We start from the raw sequence: 21,594 nt of genomic DNA, 5'->3' as shown, positions 1-21,594 counted from the left end.
TGCTTTAGAGGAGCTGAACCACAGGATCACAAAAAAGTGCACTGGCTTCCCCTGTCCCAACGGAGGCAGAGAGGGGAGCAGAATTCATGCCTCCAGACTTCGTTATCAATATCTCCTTTAAACAGCACTGCAGTTAACCTGCTCATATTATCCATTTTTTTCAGTGTCTTGGAATCACAGTTATTAGTGCCTTGCAGTCAGAACAGAACCTAAAGTACATTATTCCCAGAGCTGAAGCTGACACCAATCCATAAAGCTGATGAGCAGAAGTAATGGTTGGTTTATAATTGCAATAGAAAATTGAATAGATTAAAAAAAAAGAAAAAGAAAAAGAGAAAAAAAAAAGAAAAAAAAATTTAAAAAGGAAAAAAAGTATTAAAAATTATTTCTTAACTTCCCTCCCATGCAGCTCTGGACACAGGCTCCATTTTTCTCTTGCCTTTTGACACTTCCTTCCCACCTTGTCTGGCTTAATTATGGTGACACCACTCTACCCCAAAGATGCTAACAAGAAACACCCCGAGGCACAAGAGGGTATGTTGGGTAAAATATAGTCCACTTCTAATGGACAAAATTATATCTGTCTGCAAGATAGTCCCATGCTTTCAAATGAACCAGGAATCAATTTTTTCTCCAGTTATTGTTCAAAAAATCTGTAATTGTGAAAGCAACCTCTAGTTAACATCCTCAGGAAGGACACAGTGTTATTCAAGGCTGCAGCATTGCAGATAGCAAAGGAAACTGAATGCTGGAGAAAGACAAATAAAACTTGTACATCAAACAGGAAAGAGGAAAATGTGGGAATTAACTCAGCTGAAGGAGAAAATTGTATTTCTCCTCCCACAACAAGTCACAGCTCTAGGATGATGCCATTGAGTGGTGCCAGCTCAGTCCCTTGGGCAGGGCTCAGGGAAAGGAGCCCAGCACTCACAAACCAGCCTGATGGAGCACCAAAGTCCTCCATGGTGCTACTTATTTCTGAAAAAAAGAAATATCTGGCAGCTGGCAGCACCCTTTTTAAAACATTCAGTTAAGGCAGAAGCTTTTGTGCAGAGATGGTCCTTGTAGGCCAGGCTTCAGCTGATTCTGTGGTCCTGCCTGAGAGCCAGGAGGTCAAACTGCCAACCTGGTGCTGTGGTCACTTCAGACCTCAATTTGGGTTTCTGTCCTCTACCCAGCTATTAACATTTCTAAAAATTGTATGAGCACTTGTTTTGTGTTTTTGACACCCTGGCCCTGAGGCTGGATCTTCTTGGGAGGAGAGAACCCTTGGGCAGGAAGAGCAGGTGGGGATGCTGCTCATCTGGAATTCATCTGTGGCCATGAACAAGATGGTTGGGAGGTTGCCTCTGGTGCAAGCAATTCCTAAATCACTGTCTGTCTCTAGTTCAGAACGTATAGTGGAGGAAAAGTTTACCCTGTTCACAGCCAGATCTAATTTCTCACTTCCCTAAATAGTTGCTACCAGCCAAATAGATCCTGAGCAAAACCAGGCTCTGCCCTGACCTGAGAGCTGCAACTTTCTCTACCCCAGCCTTGAGAGGGCTGGAGGCACAACAGGACTATCTGTCCCTGCCTTCCCAGCAAGGGCTGGCATCTAGTCACCCCGGCAGCTCAGAGAAAGCAGCAAAAGAACAGAAATGTAACCTCAATGTGTTGAAAGGTTTGTGTGTACCACGGGTGACAACGCCAGACAGCTAAAAGCTATCAGCACAAGTCTCACAGGACACCATATTCTCCTTATCCTTTTCCCTGTCAAAATTTACTGAGCAGATTCACCTTTTATTCCCCCTTCCCTTGGAGGGGCTGATAGATTTATAAATGAGTAGACAAGCAAGACAGAATGGCACAGGGAGGTTACAGACTGGCAAGGTAGGGCTGCAGAACAGCAGGCAGCAGGATCTTCCATTCAGCACAAGCCATAGGAGATACATTTCACATGCTTTTTAAATGAAAATATTAATCAGTAGCTTTCTATATTTCCCAGGGAAAAAAAAAAAAAAAAAAAAAGAAAGAAAGAAATATTGGGACCATTTACTTGGTTTAACTACTCTGCTCACGTAAGTCCACTTAAGAGACAGATGAGCTAAAGGTGGCAGAACCAGCATCTGCCAAGTGCCTGGAGCAGTATTAAAAGCTTTTCAAGAGTAGCAGGCAGTTTTGTTTCTCTTACTTTTTCCTTAAAATAAAAAAGCTAGGACTAGAAATTATGGATCGTTTTGTTTCTTTTACAGAGACTCTCTCCTCCTAAAGATAGTGCTTTCTTTTGGAAATATAGAACTTACCTTACAAACTGTCACAAGAGGACTCTGGGGAAAAAAAGGGCAGTATCTTCTAATTAACCTTAGGATGATTTCTTTTGTTAAAGACAAGTCAGCTTCAAATCAAAATATTTTTCTTTACATATTAGATAGTTCAGTGGGGGTTTTCAAATTCACATCTACCTCTAATTACAATTAGGTCTTCATTACACTGCATTAAAAAAATAATAATAAAAATAAATGCTAATAATAATAAATAATAATAATAAAAAACAAATAAAGAAGGTTTTTTTTAATCTACTACTTTTCACAGATTTATAAAAGAACTAAAGAAAGCCATTTCTCCCAAAGGCAAGGCAAAAATTGTCACCCTATCTCATAGAAAATAGCAAAGAAACACTCCATGGCTAAACCCCATCAACACAGCAATAAATCTCAAAAACTGCTTCCTTGGCAATTTAGGGGAAAAGGAAGAAAGTTGTGTTTGCAACTGAAAGTTCTTTCCATTTTCCATATTCCTGAGCCACAAATAAAGATTTGCTGATTACCATTAAATCACAAATCTTCTACAAGCCAAAGCCCACAAACTTACAGGTGCAGGAAGTATGCAAATTATTTTGACATATCTGTCAAACTCTGGACTTGTATAAGCCCAGTGTAAATTCTCTATTTCTACCACTGAGAAAGCATTGTCTGAGGTGCCAGATCCATTAAGTCTCACACTTAATGTATGGCAGGACTTATGTTCACATCTCCTGGCCACCTCCAAGGGCTGAGGTGTTGGAAGCTGGAACTATGAGGACAACCTTCCTCACAGCTGGACAAAGTTACACCTCAGGGCAGATGGCATCTGGGCAAACAAGTACAAGTAAATTCCATCCTGTCCTGCCTTGGAATATTTCTGAAGGTGTTTATACATGCTTGCCTGTTTGATGGAGAGGTGGCAAATAGGTTTCATTTCTTCCTCCAGCACTTTATTCTGAGACTGAGGCAAGTGTAAGCTTTCCACCATTTAGAAACAGCAGCCCCATGGGGCAAAGACTTGCTTTCTATAAAAAGCATAAATCATCCTCTGCCACAGAGTTCTGGATGGTCCACTGCAGCAAGTGCAATGTTTGGAACTTCTGACTGTAAGTTCAGAAAAGCTGCTTTCCAGGAAAGTGGGTAGTGCAAGGCTGTATAAAAGCAATGACTCCTATTATACATTTTCAAATGATTGCAGGCCTGGGAGATAAGTGCATTATCCATCAAAAGAAACACAGAGATTCAAAGAAGCTACATGACAGTCTGTAGAGCACAGACAGAGGATTATACTTCCTCAGTTTACTCCTAACATCCATTTGTGGAGGCACTTAGTGTGGATGGCACACAAACTTAATTCATATGTTCCTGTTTTATCAGTCAATCATGAAGTTTCCAGCACCTTGGCAACATGACTGCTCACTGACAACATCTCACCTGGCAAGAGGTCAGGATCTGCAAACCTCTGCTCTTGCAATTCTAATGTACAGCATGAAAGAGAAAAAGGACAATGCAGAAGCGTATCAAATTCACTCTGCATTTACAAATTAGGTGATAAAAGCAAAGTTAGGATAACTAGGAATCAACCCTAGGGATTAATTTCTTCACAGGAAAAAAATCTGTCGACATGAAGTTTGCAGAAGGAAGTGCTGGGTGGTCCCAAGTCCCTCCTCACTGGTGCAGGCACGGATGGGTCATGGCACAGCTTTACCATACTACATGTATCATCAGCATGGTCTCCTTCAGGTCTCCATCCAAAACCAGGGTGGGACACATACATCTCTATCTTCTGTAGTCAAACAGGAGGGCACCCTGGAGCTGTGGCTACTTCACCCTGCTGCCTGTGCCACCACTTCTGAGCAAACGGTGCCAAAAGCCAAGTGTCAACAGATGGACTGGAAAACTCAAACATTTGGTGACAAGAGGCAACTGCTCAGATTCAAACCTGGCTCAAACTAAGATTTAATCAGCTTGCTCCTACAAAAAGACACACAAATTCTGTAATCACTACAATTTCTCAGGAGTTTTATTCCTTCATCTCACTAGAGAAAAAAATTAAAATTCAGCATCTTCAGTAGTGCCAGCTGCTTGAATGCCAGGCTTAGCAACTCACTGTCTTCCTAAAATAACTCTGTTTTCATTGGTGATCATCTAGTTCTGATAAATTCACCCACAGTTACTACTGACTAGAAATAAGCAAAATTTATACTCTAGAGATAGTCCAAAACCATGGAGATTTTCAGGGCTATTTTGATCATCACTTCTGACTGCTTATTAACCACCTGACATGTCAATCCTATTTGGAGCATTTGACAACCACAAAAACTACTTTCCAGCTCACCAGCAGCACCACCTGTTCAGGAACTGATGTACAGGCAAATATACACCAGCCAGAAATTGAATCAAAACACTTGAAAATATGTTTGGTTTCAAAACCCAGGATTATCTGAAGAGAAAACTTTGGCACGTATCTCAGACCACCCTAATGAGACTGTTTGCTTTCCATTTCCAGAAGAAAGCATATCTTGGTTAGCCAAAAAAGCCTGTTTTTCAGAAATGCTGAAAGTGCCTATATTTACATCAATAGGTACCGTGGATGCTCAATAGCTCTGGAAATCTGACTTTCAATTACAGAATGAAAGAGAAAATATCCTTTCCCAATCCCATAACCCACAGCAGGGCACAGAAGCATACTCTACCAATATTTCACTTTTCATTACAGTATCTTAAAGTAAAATTTTGATATCTACTACTTCTCTTTTTTCACTATAGACCTTAGGTACCCATCCATTCGGTTGTGTTTAAGGTCTTTTTTGCCCAGGTTTCTAAAATTCCCTGGAGGCATGAACTCATTTTCCCAGTCCTTAATCTCTGCAACCTCTAATTCCACTTGACGAGCTGATTTGAGCAGGATGCAGGAGAACACGTGTCTTTGAAAGAGAAATGGAACTTTCCAAAAAGAAATAGGAAAGTCAACATATTGCTCCAGGAGTTAAATTAATGCTTTTGACCTTGAGGTTGTTTTTCCCTTTTCCATTTCATACTGTGACTGCAGGCTGCTTCACTATGTGTAGGGAAAAAAAAAACGGGTAAAATTTAAATGTACACACACTGTTTGCAGTATGTAAAAGCATGATTTTTGTAAAGGCAACTTTGTTCACGGTGAGTTCGCTCTTATCATAGAATCATAGAATTGGCTGGGTTGGAAGGGACCTCAGAGATCATCGAGTCCAACCCTTGAACCACCATTGCAGTTCCCAGACCATGGCACTGAGTGCCACATCCAGTCTCTTTTTAAATATCTCCAGGGACGGAGAATCCACTACTTCCCTGGGCAGCCCATTCCAATGTCTGATCACCCTCTTGGTAAAGAAATTCTTTCTAATATCCAACCTAAACTTCCCCTGGCACAACTTAAGACCATGCCCTCTTGTCTTGTTAAAAGTCGTCTGGCAAAAGAGACCAACGTCCACCCGGTTACACCCTCCTTTCAGGGAGTTGTAGACAGTGATGAGGTCTCTTCTGAGCCGCCTCTTCTTTAGGCTGAACAGCCCCAGCTCCCTCAGCCTCTCCTCATAGGGTCTGTGCTTGAGTCCTTTCACCAGCCTGGTTGCCCTCCTTTGGACCTGCTCCAGGACCTCGATATCCTTCCTAAACTGAGGGGCCCAGAATTGGACACAGTACTCGAGGTGTGGCCTCACCAGGGCTGAGTATAGGGGCTCTTGAGAGGTAACACATAACAAGAGGATCCTAACAAAAAAAATCACACCATAGTTTGGCACCCTAGTGTTTAACTAAGACCAAGAAGCCACAATGAGCATCATTATATCCCTCAGCTGTAAATTTCTTGGTCCTCATTCCACCTACCCTCTCCTACTCACCCTTGTTATTGTGCTACTCCAAAACCTTTCAGCTCTGAGTGGGCCTTGAAATATTGACTCAATTCAGAAGAAGAATATGGTAGAAACAGAAAGAGTGTCTTTGAAAATAGAGTAATTTGGTGTTAATATGCTGAAAATGGCAGAACTACCTGCCCTATTAAAATGACCTAAGTCTTTCTGGCTTATTACTCTCTCCCCGCAGCAACATTAACAACAGAAGCAGCATAGAAAAACCGCGCTGCTAAGGATTAAGAACCTCAGTCCTGACCTCTCTCTGTGGAAGGAATTCAAGTGGGCCCTCAGGAAAATGAAAACAGGGTTTATTTTAAATGGGCCTTTTATGAAAATAACTGTGGTTTCCAGCTCGTCAGTTAGACTCCATGGATAAATAGCTTTATTCACCTTGCCCTGCCTTTGAAGCAGGTATTGTTCTGGAAGTGTTGTGGCATATGAATTTTGCTTTCTAACTATGCTGGTGCTACTGTTGAATATTGTAAAAGGCAACTGTTCCCCAGAAAGGTCCGTAAGCTATGATTTATTAATGAAATGCCAAACCTGGGAAACGAGGCAAAGGTCTCAGGAGTGTAGGGTAAAGTAAATAGCATGGCAGAATACACATAATGAATGCAGCAGAAATGAGAGAAACATGCACACAAACAGAAGATGTAAATGCCTTCCTCTCCTTGATAGTACTAAACACTGCCAGCTAAGAAATAAAGTCTGCAGTTACTGAGGAATATGCTAAGATGATATTCATACAAATAAACCACCAGATAAATGCCAATATGATGCCAATTACAGCACAAACTAAAGTCATAATAATTCGGTATAAAATGCCTTGTCTTGGCTAAGAAGCAGAATGCAGAGAAATGTAGAGGCAGCAGTACTTTAAAATTAGACCTAAAGTAAAACCAAACAACTGAAGTATATGAAAGAACAGGATAATAATACATATCTCAGTTGCATGTAAAGAATATAACCTGAAAATCATCACAATTTCACAGAGTCACAGAAGTGTCACAGTTGGAAAAGACCTCTAAGATCACTGCATCCGACTGCCAACATCCCCCCTAATAAAATATCTATAACAATATCTGTATCACCCACTGGAGCATGTCCTGAAGTGTCACATCTACATGTTTTTTTAATACTTCCAGGGATGGTGATTTCGGCACCTCTCTGGGCAGTCACTCTAACACCTAAGTACTCTCTCAGTAAAGAAATTCTTCTTCATATCAAGTCTAAACCTCCTGAACCATATGTAGCCGTGTGACACACAGCAGCAAAGCACGTTCTAGAGGACATCCTAGAGGACATTAGAGATTATTTCTTTAAATTGATGTGAAATATAAGCAGCACTCCCTCAGACATGAGCAAATTCTGTTTATCATGATGTGTTCCCCCTGAACAAGTAGAAGTTGCTAAGAACCACCATAAGGTACCTCCACAGCGCTGGTTGTGAGTATAAATGCAAATCAAGGGCCAGGCAATATGAGGTGGGATGAATTCCCCCAGACTGGTCAGGTACAAAAGCTACTGTTTCAAATTAGTTTTACAGATCACCTTGCTCTGAATTTCCCCACTGCACACACAAGAGTTTTCCTGCTTCCAGCCCTCCATGTATCAGGCACCACATGGAAAATGGAATATGACCCACCATGTGTTCTGCACATACATTCACAGCTACAAGTCCAGGAGTTAAAGCTGCAGTTTAATCAAACTGCTAATTAAGCAGTGACCTAAACATGCCACGCAGAGAGGCATTTCAAACATCTGAAGGATTTTCCATTCATGCTCATTGAATTATTATGACATGTCAAAGAAATGACTGTCATCCTGACTACATGCCAAGAACGGTTGTCCTCTCTCTAGTTCACCAGGTGCTCATTGTTTCTTCCAGCATGGAAAAGCAGCACTTTGGGCCCTTGGAGATGCTAGTGGCTATTTGAAGCATCAGACAGGTTATTTCTCTGGCCTTGTAACTGGCTTGTTTGGTATGCAAAAAAAAGAGTGCTTCATCCATTTCACTGATGCCTTTGCAATCTACCTAGTCCCAAAGCTGGAAGCCCATCTCCATTTCTCACAGCTGTGGCTGTCTTTGCAATATTATACCAGAGCTTTGTCTCATTCCCAGCCAACCCAACCAGACTGGGTGAGGAAGTTCACTGCAACAGAGATGAGCAGAACCTGAGGATTTCAAGACCTGCCAGTGACTCCTGGTGTCCTGGCTAGAAAGGCCCAAGAGACACCAATGTGCAGAGCATGCTGGGCATCTGCATGGTGAAAAATCAAATGTCAAAAGGTTTCTAAGAGCTGCTGAATGGTGGACTGCAACTTTGCCACATTACTGTCACTGTGAAAAAATCTTGGCCGGGGATGACAGAAAGGTTCTTTACTCCCACAGTGGGAGGTATGCCAAGCAGAAGACCTTTTCTTGACTCCCATCAGGCCTGCTGAAGGCAGACATTAATTGTCACACCTGACAGTGTTGGCTGCAGCAAGAGATGAGCATGGCTGTGCACCCAAACACTGTGCAGAGAAACAGGTCCTTCTTGAGGAGCTGCTCAGAGGAGCTCTTTGGCCAATGCAAGAGGGATTAGCACTATGCACATGAAATAACACAGTGAATTAAAGGTATACACAAGGAACTAACAAAGGAATTTTTCAAATCACTTCCTCATAATGTGAGAAACGAGAACAGCAGCAAAAGCACATAAAGACAAGAAGGGAGGCTTCTCTCTCCAAGCAATAACAAACTAGAGAGCTTGCTTCTCTGTTTCTGCAGTTTTCAGCATAAAAAACCCCTATCTGGTAACAGAGATGTTCCAAGCAAATCACTCTTTCTTCTCCTTCTGAGGTATAATATTCACAAAATGAAATGCAACAAGAAAGCTTCATGCCATAACTGTCCTTTATCAGCACTATGCATTCATGCCAACATTACTACCCTAATCACAAACATCAACAGTAAATTAGCCCTGTTTAAAATTCAGTGGCAACAAAGGCAGAAATCCAATACATGTGCTCTCCAGCAACAGTCCACATAATTCTGGGAGTCTCCTGTGAACTTGTTTTGTAAACACACATGTGTTGCCTCTTGCCACTGATAATCAGTGCAGCATTCACTGCAGAAATATCTTCACTTCTGCCAAAATAATTTCCAGCACTTCCATTCTCCATGCCACAGAAAGGAAAGCCAATGAGAACGAATACAAGATTTTGTGCTCTCTTACCCTTGCCCACCTACATGCTCAAATGAAAGGCATGCAAACTGCATGACTATTCCCTCTTAAACCATTCCTTTGAAAACTGCAAGCTATTGCTTGCTTCCAGGTTAGACTTTGCAATCAAAAAAGAGAGAAAAATGGAAGCTAAGACAATTTTGTGTGTTGGTTTCAAAAAGAAAGCACAACATCTTACACTTTATGATCTGTGAAAAACTGACAGATGTCTCTCATGCAGCCTACGAGCTGCAAAATACTGAGAAATAGCTCGTGTGAGGCTTGACTGAGGATGGGCTTTCCTGGGGGGGGAGCAACACTGTATGAAAGGCCACTGCCATTACATTTGGAAAGAAGCTTTTTTAAGAGCCTAATGTAATGGACTGTGCCTGCAGTTCATGTGTCCTGATCTTCCCTTTCCTCACTGTAGAACATACTCCTGAGAACGTCCAAAGCCAAACAGGATAATTAATTTCCAGGAAATGTGCCTCTTCCTACTGTTTGCTTTCCTCAATAACTCAGACTAATTGGCACAACACAACCATCTTCATACCACTTAATAGCAGTATCAGAATTGGGTTGTTATGAGAGCCATTAAAAATAAAAAATAGCTTCAGAAATCTAGAATATTCTGAAAAGCAGAACATTTTAGCTACCTCTAATAATACCTAGGGCTGGGGGAAGCATGTCCAAGCTGACACCCAGAAACCACTACCAGTTCCATGGTCCCAGTGGGTTTGCTGAGAGGGTGTGAGCACTTTGATTAAGTCTGGGTTAGACTAAAGCACTTTGTCAAGACTAGATGATGATTCTTATTTTACTTAGGTTAGACACAAAAGCATAACACTTCAGAAACAATTTATTCCGTGTTTGGGGTTTTCAAGGACAAACACAAAGGAATCTACAAGATTAATTTCAAAGTATCCAGTAAGTAGATGCCTAGAGAGTGGAATTCATGCTGCTTATTGCAACATGGCTATGAGCAAAGCAGTGAATTATTCTCACAAAAAACCCAGAAGTGGCAGTTTCAAATCAGGCAGTGGTATTCATAAATCGAGACTAAATTGTTTTGCCTTTAAAAAAAAAACAAAAAACAAAAAAACACAAAACCCCACCAAACCACAATAACAGAAGGAAGAAAAATACGATAAAATCAAGACATTCAATGCACAAAGTCTCTTGAAATATTTCATTTTGCACTTTGACAGAAGACAAACAAATCAGTTACCAAAGCAGTCCTCCTTGATTATTATTTTATCCAAAATAAAGTAACATAAGATGGCTTTAGATAATCTTGAAAGATGTTTTTTTCCCAGCAAATCAACAACATTAATTTTACACATCATATCAATCCCGACAACAGAAGAAATAAAAAACAACTGAAAATTTAAAGAGCACAGGGTAAGATGGTTCAGAATCATTCAGTACTGAGCTAATGAGAAGTTTATCATTAACTTCCCTGGGAACAGGATTAGGTCTCATACAAAGACTTCTGAGTATCTCTAGCAATGAGTAATGAAAGCAGGAGGAATACAAGATGTTGTACAGCCAGCATGTAGAACTATTCATAAGGTATTTTCCCATATTTCTCACACAGCACCTGTCAAAGTATAAACTAAATTAATAACTTGTCAGTCTCAAACTGTTGATGGGAAATCATCTCATCAAGATGCACCCAACATTTAGGTTCCAGAAGCATAGCAAATGTAGGAATGCAATAATTGATTTCATCTCTAAATGGCCCTGCAGATGACAGTTCCTAATCCTGTTTGAAACAAGTGATAAAGAGCCTAATGACTACAGGAGAGGCAGAGACACTTAACAACTTCAGTGGGGTTTGGATCATTAACAGAAATTGAATGCAGGACTCTAGGCCAAGTTCTGCCCTCAAATCAGGCCAATTAGGGACTGAGATACTCAATTAGAGGGACATTTTCACTTGTTAAGCTTGCCTGCTTTAGTTATGTAGTGGTGTGATTTTTTCCACCTTCATCTGATGCATTTGAGAGAAAACATTAGCTTACTGACCCTCCATTTGAAGATTAGGAAATAAAATATTTTTTTTTTTAAATGTTGTATTGCATGTCTTTAGGTGTTACCTTGAATGCAGCTATGCAGTGCAGGCTGATTAATGCCATCACCAGCACCAGGAACACTGTGGCTAAGTTCCTGACATCCCAGAGTGACTCGATCAAAGGGATGCTGCCAACCTGCCAGTCATAGCACAGGGTGATGGGTGCCAGCAGAAGCCATGCGTTGAAGGCCAGAAGGTAGGAATAAGTGAGAAACCTGCAAAAGAAAACAGGAACTTAATAAATACTTTTTCCTTGGACAATTACCACTTACTGTACGGGAGGAGGGAAAAAATAAGTAGCTCTGTACACATAGGCAATACAATTTGTCATTGTCAATATAGAAATGCTAACATAGGTGAGAGGCAGTTCAACGTGTCATTTAAAGAAATAACTTAATCTTTATTATATTATATATATAATATATAATATATTATATTAATGTTATTAAATATTTAATATTTATTAACAGAAATATTTATGTAGTTTCTATGCACCAGCCTTTGGAAAACTATGAAATCTTCACCTCTCATCCAAATCCTACATTTTTGAAGTGACTTTCTACCAGCTTCAACAATACATGAATCACAACTAAGCAGGTACATACATATATGGAACTGCTTCACAGTTCACTGCATCACTCCTGCAATTCAAAATATACCTCTAGCTGAGTTTAACTTATAATTGAGGAATCCTACTATGTGCACCATATTGAGGAACTAAAGTCAGAGCTCTGACTGTTCTCACATGGAAAGAAAATACAGAAGGAGGAACAGGGCAATTCTTGGCTGGTCCCATCACAGATTATTGAGGCTGGGGAGTGTGCCACAGAAGTGTTGGACAATTATAGAACCCCTTGAGTTATTGCAATCCTCATTTTTTAGTTTTCTCAATAGAGAGGAAACTAACAGGCAGCAGAAATGGGGACCATGCTGCCCTCTGGGAAGTGTGCAGGGCTTCAAGAAGACTAAACAAGATCATCATGACTGGCCTGAAGAGAACAAGAAAAATAATGAAAAGAACATAAGAATAATTAGAACAAAACCAACACACCCTATCTGCCAACCCCAACCTTTTGCTGTTTGGCACATACTTGCCCCTCAAACCATATTTACAAAAGTTCAAATATTTTGTATGCAAGAGGCTGAAGATTATTCTGCCAATACCAAAGTCAACCAAACCCAATTTCAGCACCCTTAGTAAACCTTTCGTTGTTCACAAATGGAAAAAATCCACATATAAGACAGCAAATACTAAAAAAGAAATGAAATTATATTCTATCCTGCAGAGAATTTCTTCCATCTGAGCCTGCTTGGGCTGTTTCTCTCACACCCAGTTGCCATGGTACCTTACCAGGTTTATTAAAAAAGTGACAAAGGACCTCCAAGAGATGTATAGCCATGTAGACAAGAAGTTTGTTTCACTTGCCAGTTTGAAACATGCATAATGCAGCCCCTTACAAAAGCACTTAGAAGGTTGTATCTTGTATCATATACAAGGGGTATGACACTGATTAAGGGGGTAGAAGGGGTAAGACACTGAAGCTAAATGTGACTCCAGGCAGGCAGGAATAGAAGTTCCCAGATGGGTCACAAGGACTAAGGAAAACAAGACTAAGTTTTTGTTTAAACATTTTTAAATAACCACAGTCAGTTAGGATATCAGTTTCTGTTCTCATCCAAAAAGCAAACATCTCCAGCAGCACAGCAACCCAAAAGCTGGGAGGTTTACATAGCCAGAATAATGTTTCATTGTATACTATGGAAAAGGCACATTCCCCATATATCCTTCTAAGCTCCCAGTACTGATGGAAAATGGAATATTCCCACATTTATAGGACTTCAGCCATTTGGTACAATTCTCTTTCATCCCTCCATTTTCCTCCCCCTCCCCACTCTGATGTAGGGAAAGAAGGTGAAAAATGAGAGAAAACCTATCTTCTCTCTTAACAGAGGCAGGGATTAAAAAGCCAGCTTCTGTTTAAAAATGCATCTCTCAAAAGCATAATCTAATTTTCCTCAGACCTTTCTTACAATTTTCACTGGTCACCATTTCTAAAGAAACAAGTATGTCTTTTCTAGTCACCAAGCCAATCTTTCCTAGGGAAAAGGAAACACAGGGAAACACAGCAAAGCAAGATCTGGTGGAGCTTAATCATGCCAACGTACTCACTCGTGGCATTACGTGTGGCCTGGCCCCATCTCTGCTCAGCCAGAATACAAAACAGATTTCTGTACCAGCCTCAATGTAACATCAATGCAGAAAATGTTACCAGCACTTATTTGCAGATGCTTACTAAAAAGCCAAACAGATAAATTTCTAGCTTTATCTTTTAAAAGAAAAAGCAGGTCCATTTATGTCAATCTGAATAATGTCATGCTGTATAATTTGTCACAAGTGTGTATATTAGAGAGGATTTTCAGAAGCATTGAGCTTGTTTTGCATTTGATGCCTTAGGTGAGCCCAGTTTTTGGAGGGAGTGTCCTTTTTAAGGTCTGGCACATTAACATTTTCAATAAGCATCCACAGGATTCATGGCAGTGTGGATGCAAACATGAGGCATCCCAGAAACCCTCCCTCGCTTACTCAGACTGGGCTGCTGGGTAGGAAGGAACGAGGTGCCAGGGGAGATTTAGATTAGATATCAGAAGAAACTTCTTCACTGAAAGGGTTATTAAACATTGGAATATCTGCCCAGGGTGATGGTTTAATCATCATCCCTGGGAGGCATTGAAAAGACGTACAGATGTGGTGCTGAGGAACATAGTTAGCACTGGACTTGGCAGAGTTAGGCTACTGGTTGGACTTCATAATCTTAAAGGTATTTTCCAACCAAAACGACTCTAGGATTCTGTGACACTAGGGATCTTTGCAAATTGCAGCACTGCCTTTAAAGATGGACAAGTTGGCTTTCTGCGTCTTCTCTGATAAGGCAAGAGCTGATGAATAATTAGGCAGCACAGAATAAACACAATTTGAAAACACATGACAAACTTGAGCCAGTTTAACAAATTGTAAGAAGAATTCAGGGTGGCCAGAGAAGTGTGTGTCAATGCATTTCTGCTGGAAGGCTAGGACCAACTGCATTTAAATATGAGAAGACATGCTCCAGGACATGCACTGACTGAGAGATGTTTCTAAACAAGTCTCTCTTTTCCTGTGCTTGTAGAGTTTCCATCTTCCTTGGGAGCCACACACCCAGCTCACTGCCAGAGGCAGGTCCCAGAGGAGATGGGCAATCTGTCTTCCATGACAGCAATAATTAGTGCCTTAAATGTATTCTGCCAACAGTGGTGAACGAGTTTAAAGCCTGTGACAGCTATTACTGCCTATGTACAGTCAAATGGTTCACCTCTTCAGATATCCTACTGGAGAACCCTTGGACAGATCTCTCATTTTGAAGCCTAAAGGCTCTCAGTGAACATGCACATCCCAACAGCACACACAGAAACAAGATCCAGGCGGGCAGTGCCTGATTTTAGCAGGTGTTTCTAAGCTGGAAGAAAGCCTTCAGGCAAGCTCTGATTCAATTAAAAGTTTGGATGCACTTTCAGCATTGGTAACATGTCCTTGAACATGTTGGATGGCTGTATAAAATTAAACTTTACAAACTATCACCACTCTAGGTACTAGAAATGGAAAAAAGAACAGGATGATAATAATAGTTACTGATTATTCAGTGCTGCTTTTTACTTATGGTTCTCTAAAGCACAAGCTCTTCCTTTACTTATGTGTGAGTCTCATATCACAGGGCTACCCAGGGAAAAAGCTAAATGCCAGGAGAAACTTTTGAAGAGCCTTCTCACCAAAGCTGACACTGCAAGGAAATAATATGCAAATTTTTGAAAGATTCAAAATAATCGTGGAATTGTACCAGGAGCTAATTAGATTTCAGTGGCCTACCTGCAAATGGCAACAAAAGTATTTTCTTCTAATTAGTTGACTAAGTGAATTACATTATGAATTAATGATCTACTCTCTATTGCTGTTCATGTCTGCTGGAATTCCAAAGGAGAAAAATCCTTGCCTGTGACATCCTGTGCTCTATCAGTTAATTCCAGGCAAGACAGAGTATTACTGGAGTAATACTGGTGTATTACTGGAGGCAGCAGTATTACTGGTGAGGTAGTTAGAAGGATCTGTCTCTTAATTGGCCATCAGTTCTTTCCCCAGGGTGGTTAACAGCATTTGCATTACAGCAGTGATTTTTATTTTTTTTTTCCAAATTGAACATGTAAATCCAAGTTTCAGCACATAGCACATATTTCTTTTCACTTCTCAGCATCTCTGGCATGTTCAGAAAAACAGAGCTCCTCCTGTAGGTAGCAGGTGTTGTCATGGCAATCCACTTTGTTTAATTTTAAATTTTTTAGTTTAAATCTGCTGTTGCCTGCTTTGTTTGAGATAAATACAGGATGAGTCATGTCTAGAACCTGTTGCAGAAAACAGCTATCTGAGCTGGTTGCTTCTCCTGCAAAAATAAAAGCAAGGGGTGCTTCTTAAAGCCATAAACAATGCAACATAAAATACTTGAAGGATTGCCTGTTATCTTTTGCTGTAATAGACTAGTGAGCTTGGAAAAGCTCTAGTCTCACCTCTGCCAAGCCCAGGCAAACAGACCACATTGGTACTGTGAAAACAGCTTAAAAAAACCCCCCAGATTTATAGAAATGTATTAGGAGTTTCATTTGCTTTCTGATTTTGGGACATTTTAAGCTTTTTTCAGGGACTGCAATTATAGCTTTGTTTTGTTGTTTTTTGGGGTTTTTTTATTGCCCCAAAACTGTGCTATACAAGTGACCACAAGACTCATACTACACTCCACTAAGGCTGCATGGAAAAATTAGGGGCCAGTGACCCTATTCCTTCTAGGTGCACACAGTAATGAGACCTTCCACCCACCCAGTTGTGGGACAACTCATCACATTCCTGATGAACCACAAGGGGCCACCTTACTCCAAAGGCCCAGCAAGGTATGCACCCTTAAGTGGAAGATGCTCCTGCAGTGGCTGGTGCAGTAAGGGAAAGACAAAATATTCCTCTGGTTTGGGGGGGGGGGGGGGGGGGAAAGGACCTATCTAGAAGAGAGATGGTAACAATGCACTTAACTGGTATTAGGGAAAAGAAGGGGGTGTACAAAGAAAGGGGCAATCTGAAACAGAAGTAGGAAGATTGTCATTGCCCTTTGAGACATCACAGACTTTGTTAATACTCTTCTGAGAAGAGCACTACCAGGGACTCAGGGAGGCTTCAGTTCAGTGTAAGGGTGAGAAGTTTCTAGTACAGAAAAGAGCTTCCATTTTTATTAACTGCTGAACTTATTTCACCTCAAGGCTCTCTTCATCCTTTACAAAGCCCTAAATCCAAGTGTGTTTGATGAGCTGCTTCACAATAATGTCCTCCTAGGACACATGTGGCTGTGGTTATAACCAGGTGGTGGCATTTAAGGATATTGCCTTAAAATTGTATGTACTTGCACTTCCCCTGGGGAGCTGCCAGTCCAGTCATACTTACCCACAGAAGTTTATTTTCTTGCTCTGTATATTGTCAGCCTAAACATTTTCTTTTCATAGCCTTAGAAGAAAAAAAAAAATCACACTCTGTCTATCCAGCACATTTGGTGATGGTGGGGTAAGACTACACAAACAAGCAACAGACAGACTAATTCCAATTAAACATCCAGATCAGCCAGACAGAAAACACTTGTAACTGCAAAAAGTGCCTGTGGATTCCCTCTCAGCAAAACTTTTGCATCTAGAGGGAAGGAGCTGCCAGTCAGTAGAGGACGGGAGTAGGAAAGACAAAGATATGGATAAGCAGACAGCTGCAGCTTGATGAATAGCAAGGTAACTCCTCTGGAAGCTGGGTTTGTGTGAACCAGGGGCAGAGGAGGAAAGGTAGACTAAGTTATCCTCTGTATCTTCACAGCCTGAAGAGCTTTGATCTGGTGATTGGCACACTCAGTTGTTTCAACACTGTGGCTAAGAAACTGAAAAATACCAGATTCTTAAAGGGTAAAGACTTTCAAAGAGCCTGTGAATCCCCAGTGAAACATGAGCCTGCTGTCAGAATCTCAATGCTGGAAGACCCAGGATTGATCTTGTAGTGTTTTCCCTCTACAACCCTGAGCAAGCCGTGGGTGAGAGCATTCTTCATGATCAAACACACCCTCAGCCACCAGCATCAGGCTCCAGAAGCCACACAGCTGAAACTCACCAGCCACTGGTGAGCAAGTGCTTCAGGAGTGGCTCACAGAGGTGGCAGGGGGTGGAGAGTCCTCTGGCTAGCTGCAGAGACACTGGTGGCTGGTCCTCAGGAAATGAAAACCAGAGCTCATAAACCCGCTGTGATAATGTTTCTGGAAACATTGTACCCCAGAGCACTACCTACTCCATGCTGGTGAGAGCCAAGGGGATGTCCTGGGCACTCTGCTTTGCCTCAAAGACTAGCCACAGTCTAGCCCTCCTGTGTGGAAGTATTTTGAAAAGCCAAATGCATTGCCCATAAGAGTCACTGGCCTCTGCTTTGGCACACAGGCTTTTGGCAGGGAAGGCTTCTGCAACCTGTGCTTGCAGCAAGTGCCATGACCCACTAAAAGTGTCAATCAAGATGACTTCCAGAGCAGCACTACCTATCTGGGTCTGTTCATTAAACCAAGATAAATTAACTGAAAGAGTTGGTGAAATCTTTCACGTAGCCCTGGGAAAACAGGTTCCTCTGGGAACCTGACACTGAAGGATGGCCTTGGCTCTGTTGCACCATCTCCTAAATAAGCTTCCCCCTGACCCCCAGCTCCCTTGCAATAAAGAATACATTATACACTTATGTGTATACACTTACAATATATAGATTGCATCCCTGGGCATGACAGCAACTTCTACCTACACTGTTCTCCCTTTTATCTAGAATGGGCTCTGAATGCTGGATGCCTGCAGAAAGTACACATATGGCTGAAGTTCAGTATCATCTTTGGACACATGACAGAAACCACTGACAAAACAGGCAGAACTTTTCCACTAAGGAAGCATGTTCAAGCCTGGCTAATTAAGAACTGATATGTCACAGGGGTCCATTTTAATGTTAGTTCCTAGTCTAAGGTCAGGGAAAATCCCATAACAAAGTGGTTGCTGCACTTTACTTCTATTACCTTGGCAGAACTGGCTGGCAAAGGGACCCATTTCTTCAGCACAGGTCTGCTGTGTGCCTCTCAGTAGTTACAACTGGGATAATTAAATGTGTTGTGAGAAAAGACTCACAAATCTTTATGAAAAGGAGACTGTGCCAGTTTTAAAGCATAAGCATTTTTTCAGCTTCTGTAGCACTGAATTCTCATTTACCTGATTGAAACAGCAAAGAAATACAGAAAGCCAGCTTACAGAGAGAGCAGTTCAACGACAGGACAATGTTATCTCAAGGCAGTCTTAATAGAAATGCACTAACTCTTTAATGCAACAACACAAATAAGTCTGCTTCATGTCCAGAGTGATCAGCCAAATGATGCCCCAAGGCAAATGCCAACAGAAATTAACATAGCTCCTGAAGATGTTTGTTAAAGAAACATTTTCTTAGTTTGAAATTACTGATAGGTTTTAATGTGTTTCACACACCTTGTGACACATTGCACAATGGACTTTTCCCTTCTTTTACCACAGTGTTAGTAATACAATCTGTTTATTCAGAGGCCTCCTATTTCTTTCCCCTCCAGAATGGCAGAATAAAACAACATTGTGTAAAATGTCTGAAGCATGACAGCCCACTGCTCACCGCCCTGCTAACACTCAAGCTACACTCCAGTATGCTGTTTACCTAGAGCTGGGTGATGCTTGAAACCTTTCTAATTTCATTCTCCCTCCACTTTGATCTAATACAAGCAAGAATGTTGTAACGGATGTTTGAGGTTGGGTTTTCTATTGCAGCAGGTTACCCATGGTAGATTTTGAGATTGCAAGTTGCAGTGACTGAAAATGTGTGTTCTTTAAGGTGGGTACATCCTTTCTGCAGCAATGTACACCAGCCTGCATGGACAGGATCTCATGGCAGGTCTTATGAGTAGGATTCCCAAAACCTTCATATCTGCCTCTGCTGAGAAAGGGGGTAATGCACAGCTTTCATCTTCTCAGGTCACCCTTACCCAGGCAAACTACTGAGGGAGCTTTCATTTACCTCACTGAAGTCTTAAGATATTTGGGAAAACTAGAAAATCCAGTACCTTGCAAGAACTGAAGTATTCATATTCTGACTTCCAAAGCACTGATTTGCATCCCCATTCACTTGTCATTTTAACAACACTATTTTAGTGAACATACTGAACAGATGATTTTTTAAAAAAGAAGGACTGAAAAACTGTTACTATTTCAGCATCTTTTATCTTCCAATGATTGAATGAGGCAATTTGCTGTTGATTTTGAGGTATACCTTTGTGTTGTCCAGGACTGGAGATAGGTTACACAAAACATACAGCCATGTTCTAAAGCCAAACTGGGACACACAAAAGGTCTGTCCAGACACATTCTAGTAGGGACCAAAAGTTAATGCCAAGCAAAGCAAGTAAGAACAGGATAAGAACATGATACTTTTTTCCAGTTTCTAGCTAGCATGATGTCCCCAGTTGGATTTGGTTTCTGCATATTTAGCAGCCTAGACTTCTTTTTTTAACTTGGCAAATCTCTCTATGAGCCTGCATAAACTTTCAGCTCACCCACAGCATCCCACATCAAGGAGCTCCCCAGCTCAATTACCCTTTGCAAGCCACCTCCTTGGCTTGTTTGGAACCTGTCTCTTCTTAGATTGGTTTATTATATCTTAATTTCTATATGCTCCCTTCCTTCGTGCAATCCTTGGTGCATACACCACTCTCACACCCTTTGCCATCTAATTTACACTATAAGCATCATGAGAACTGACAAAATCTGACTTCATTACTCAGAACCTATTTACACCTTTACACATTACTCAATACTTACACAATACTCACACTTACAAACCTCTTGCTGGATGGCCTTTGGGTCAGTGTTGCAGCCTTGCCTCCAGTCATGTCTCTTGACTGGAACCTGGGCAGGATTCAGCAACAAACCTGCTTCTCAGCTTTTGTTGTCAGAACCCTTGTCTGAACATCAGGCAGGGGGGATGGTGCTGGATCAGCAGTGAAGGACCCAACCAGCTAAACTTAACTCCACATATTAGAAAGCCACATAATGGCATCCAGGCTTGCTGAAGGGATGGGTTTTCTGGATGGAATACACAGGCTTCTGGGTAAATTGGCTAAAGTGGTGAGGCTTAAGATCAAGCTCAGCAGAAGTGGAAGAGCTGGACTAGCCACAGAGTTTTAGAGTCCCCCCCAGAACAATAATACTGGTTTTTACTGGCAAAAGTTTCCTTAATTAGGTTTGGGGCAGTCAGGTGCTGCTAGACTGCAAGAGAAGCCACGGCTGCTGCTGGGGCCAGGGAGGAGCTCAGCCAGCAGTGCTCTCACTCATCCTTCATAAAGCTCCTAATGAAATCCACAGTGCCGATGGTAAAAATAGTCACTGTTTCATGCTCCAAGAATGACTTAGCTTTTGGGTTATAAAACCTTCCCCTGTCATTACTAGATGTAAAGAGACAAACACACAAAAGGCATTTGGAGCAGAGAATACATAACTAGACTCAGTTATGGGATCATTTATGACTTGATGATCCCCGATCTCAGCATAAGCATACTGAGATGGGACAACAGTAAATCCTTCACACTGTGCTGCTGCACAGAGTCTGGATTTAATGACCCTGACAGAAATACTGTGAAGAGATCAGAGCTTTCCAAAGCTGACAACACGCTTCCTGGAAGCACTTTTAGCCTTGATAGTAATAGAAACTGTTGTCACATTATCATAAAGGTCTCCCAAATGAGATCCAGTTCAATTCTGCAGCAGATGTCGAAAAAGGATTGCTTGGGTTTAACCTGTATCTCAGCTGCAATTCTGCTGCTGGGATGAGAAGCCAGCAAGGCCAGAAAGTGATACAGAGGACTGTTGCCCTTTCACTGGAGCCATCATGAAATCCCTCCAGAAGCCTCCAAAATGTCTTTTCTCAGTTCAGTAGCTAACCACAGCTAACAGTTATGCACATAACCCTGTGTTAGGAAGAAATCAACATCCTACAA

At 41.3% G+C, this 21,594-nt stretch overlaps 1 protein-coding gene across 1 annotated transcript in view; it reads right to left on the bottom strand.

The window, feature by feature from the left end:
* The window catches only part of TMTC1 (transmembrane O-mannosyltransferase targeting cadherins 1), a 144,361-nt gene that overhangs the window by 63,184 nt on the left and 59,583 nt on the right, over nucleotides 1-21,594 (bottom strand). The window contains exon 8 of the mRNA XM_030469098.1: nucleotides 11,484-11,673. Coding sequence (XP_030324958.1) covers nucleotides 11,484-11,673 — 190 coding nt within the window. The remainder of the gene's footprint in view (nucleotides 1-11,483; nucleotides 11,674-21,594) is intronic.

Source organism: Calypte anna, chromosome 1 (genome assembly GCF_003957555.1).
Source record: "Calypte anna isolate BGI_N300 chromosome 1, bCalAnn1_v1.p, whole genome shotgun sequence".
NCBI lineage: Eukaryota > Metazoa > Chordata > Aves > Apodiformes > Trochilidae > Calypte > Calypte anna.
This window is presented reverse-complemented; position numbering and strand designations above follow the sequence as displayed.